Raw genomic sequence first — 2,500 nt, 5'->3', positions numbered from 1 at the left:
ATTTTGATTACAACTAAAAGAGCTATGTTGATTAATCCATTAACATCTTGTCAAGAATTTCATTGTCAACTGGACTCCTGCTCATTAAAAACTAATCACAACACAACACAAACTTTTGGCGTTGCAAGGGCTGGGGCAATAGGGAAGTCGATAGGATCAGTGGCAGCATCACAGAATCCAACAACTCGGGCAAGAGGCTTCACTCCATGTTGAGCTGCAGCTTTGGCAGTCATTAGTAGACATGCAGCTGCTCCATCATTGAGTGTGGATGCATTTCCTGCAGTGACTGTGCCTCCTTCACGCTAGAAAATGAGCTCCTTTAATCATTTGTTTTGAATTATTATTATATTTCATAACATGTAACACGTGTAATTCATCAACATTCAGTTATTTGGTTTCTTGAAGAATTCAAACCTACTGAACTGTACATATTACAGGAATGAGTTTCACAGCCTTAACGACATCAGCCACAGAGTACCTACACCATATTCAAAACACAGAAAAAATTTACCTGGAAAACAGTAGCGAGTTTCTTAAACTTATCGAAGTTGACCTTTTTATACTCTTCATCTTCCTTGAAAACAACATCAGGTTTCCCTCGTTTGCCTGGGATGGTGACCTCCACCATCTCATCTCTGATGGCTCCACTCGCCCATGCTTCAGCAGATCGTTTGTAGCTCAGCATACCTGTAGCATTGTTATCACATTGTTATTGAAATATACCATGTCCAAGATACCTGATCATGCAGATTACACTGACACTGAGATTCATTATTTTTATCATAAGCATAAGAACAATGGTCACAACAAGGGCAACAATAACAAAGACAGAAACATTAATGAAAATTACTCACATTCCAATTATCAATGATAGTTGATAAAAGTTTCAAAATAACAATACATATCAGTATATTACAAAATATATAATTTCCAAAAATAAAGACATCTACATGAAAAAGCAGACAAATGAACACACCATACTCATCCTGTTCATTGCGTGTAATGTTTAGCTTCTTAGCTGTGTTCTCCCCACAGTTGCCCATGTGGAATTTGTTATAGACATCTGTGAGGCCATCATACACAATGCCATCCTGGAAAATATGTGGCCAAATATATTGTTTTTCCTATGATCGTACTCCCTTTTGTAAGGTTGTACAAGAAGTTATTTTGGGTTTACTTGCTTTTAGGATATAATCATAATGTTTGTAATACCGTGAAAACCTATATTAAGTGAATATTTCTTTAAACAAATGAATGAGAATAAACAAGGAAATGAAGAGATGCATAAGGATACAGAGCTTGGGTAAAAAATATATATGTAAATAAAAAAAAAAAAAATACAAAATTGTTGAGAAAAAAATAAAATCATAAATTCAAGAACAAAAAGAACAGAAACTAATTAATCAATAATATGGATTTCCCAATATCTTTCATAACAACTACACAAACATACACAGACTTACATGAAGCTTGACTCCTCCATAGGGTGAATCACCTCTCATCATGTAATATGGGACATTTGACATGCTCTCCATACCACCAGCTACCATGACTTCCTGTGACCCACACATGAGAGATTGTGATGCCATCATTATGGATTTCATTCCTGAGGCACACACCTGAGGAGGTAGAGAAAAGATATAAAAGTAGAGAAAATATAATTTCCTTATACTTATCTTTCATCATGTGGTACTATTCCGTATCTAAACATCCATTTAATATTCACAGATTCTTTCAACATTGATTTATATATCTAACTCTGAGGATCCTAATTACATTAGTTGTACCATTTTTCAGTGGCTCACAGAAACAAGTGAAAATTTCAGGGAAAAGGCTGAAAAGTTTTTAAATGCTTTTAAAACCCACTCCACTAAAATAAATACATAGCAAAATGCATGCCAACCCATTTTTGTCTTCTAAATATTAAGGTTATTGAGCTTTTATCAAAGGAATCAGTAAAGGACTATATTCTTGTGCTAGTAATTTCTTTATTTATCAGTGGCAAGAAACACATTCCCTATGAGATGTATGTTATAATGAAATCAGTATATAGTTCATTACCTTACAATTGATTTTAACCTCTTATGGTTGGCACACCTATAGCTGTCATGAAAAAACAACTTATCATGACAGATATGGCTATAGGCGTCACGACTTGCTAAAGCGAGTCGAGTGGGAAGTTCCACTATACATAGTGGACTCCCCAGCCAAAAGGCTAGACAGTTATCAGAAGTCATCAGAACGAATGACACAGAGATTTCTGGTACCGCCATTGCAGGGTTAATGAATGGAATGCAATTCCACTGCCAAATACAAAGGTAAAGACATCATTCAGAATGCAAAGAATGATGATATATATTACTTTTGCTCCTATTTTATCCATCTTTGGATGACTTTTAATACACTGATTCCTCTCACCTTGTTGATAGTGGTACAGGGAGTGCCTTTGTCCAGCCCTGCAAAGAGTGCAGCTTGTCGAGTGGGTGCCTGCTTTGCCCCA

At 35.8% G+C, this 2,500-nt stretch overlaps 1 protein-coding gene across 1 annotated transcript in view; it reads right to left on the bottom strand.

Moving 5' to 3' along the window:
- LOC119579933 (acetyl-CoA acetyltransferase, mitochondrial-like) overlaps positions 1-2,500 on the bottom strand; it is a 6,579-nt gene that overhangs the window by 2,975 nt on the left and 1,104 nt on the right. The window contains 5 exon segments of the mRNA XM_037927779.1: positions 114-302; positions 512-687; positions 977-1,091; positions 1,464-1,619; positions 2,419-2,500. The exon segment at positions 2,419-2,500 is cut by the window's right edge and continues 26 nt beyond it. Of these exon segments, the coding sequence (XP_037783707.1) occupies positions 114-302; positions 512-687; positions 977-1,091; positions 1,464-1,619; positions 2,419-2,500 (718 nt within the window).

The sequence above is a fragment of the Penaeus monodon genome, chromosome 13 (genome assembly GCF_015228065.2).
Source record: "Penaeus monodon isolate SGIC_2016 chromosome 13, NSTDA_Pmon_1, whole genome shotgun sequence".
Lineage (NCBI taxonomy): Eukaryota > Metazoa > Arthropoda > Malacostraca > Decapoda > Penaeidae > Penaeus > Penaeus monodon.
Note: the sequence above shows the minus strand (reverse complement) of the source record. Positions and strands in the feature narration are given on the sequence as shown.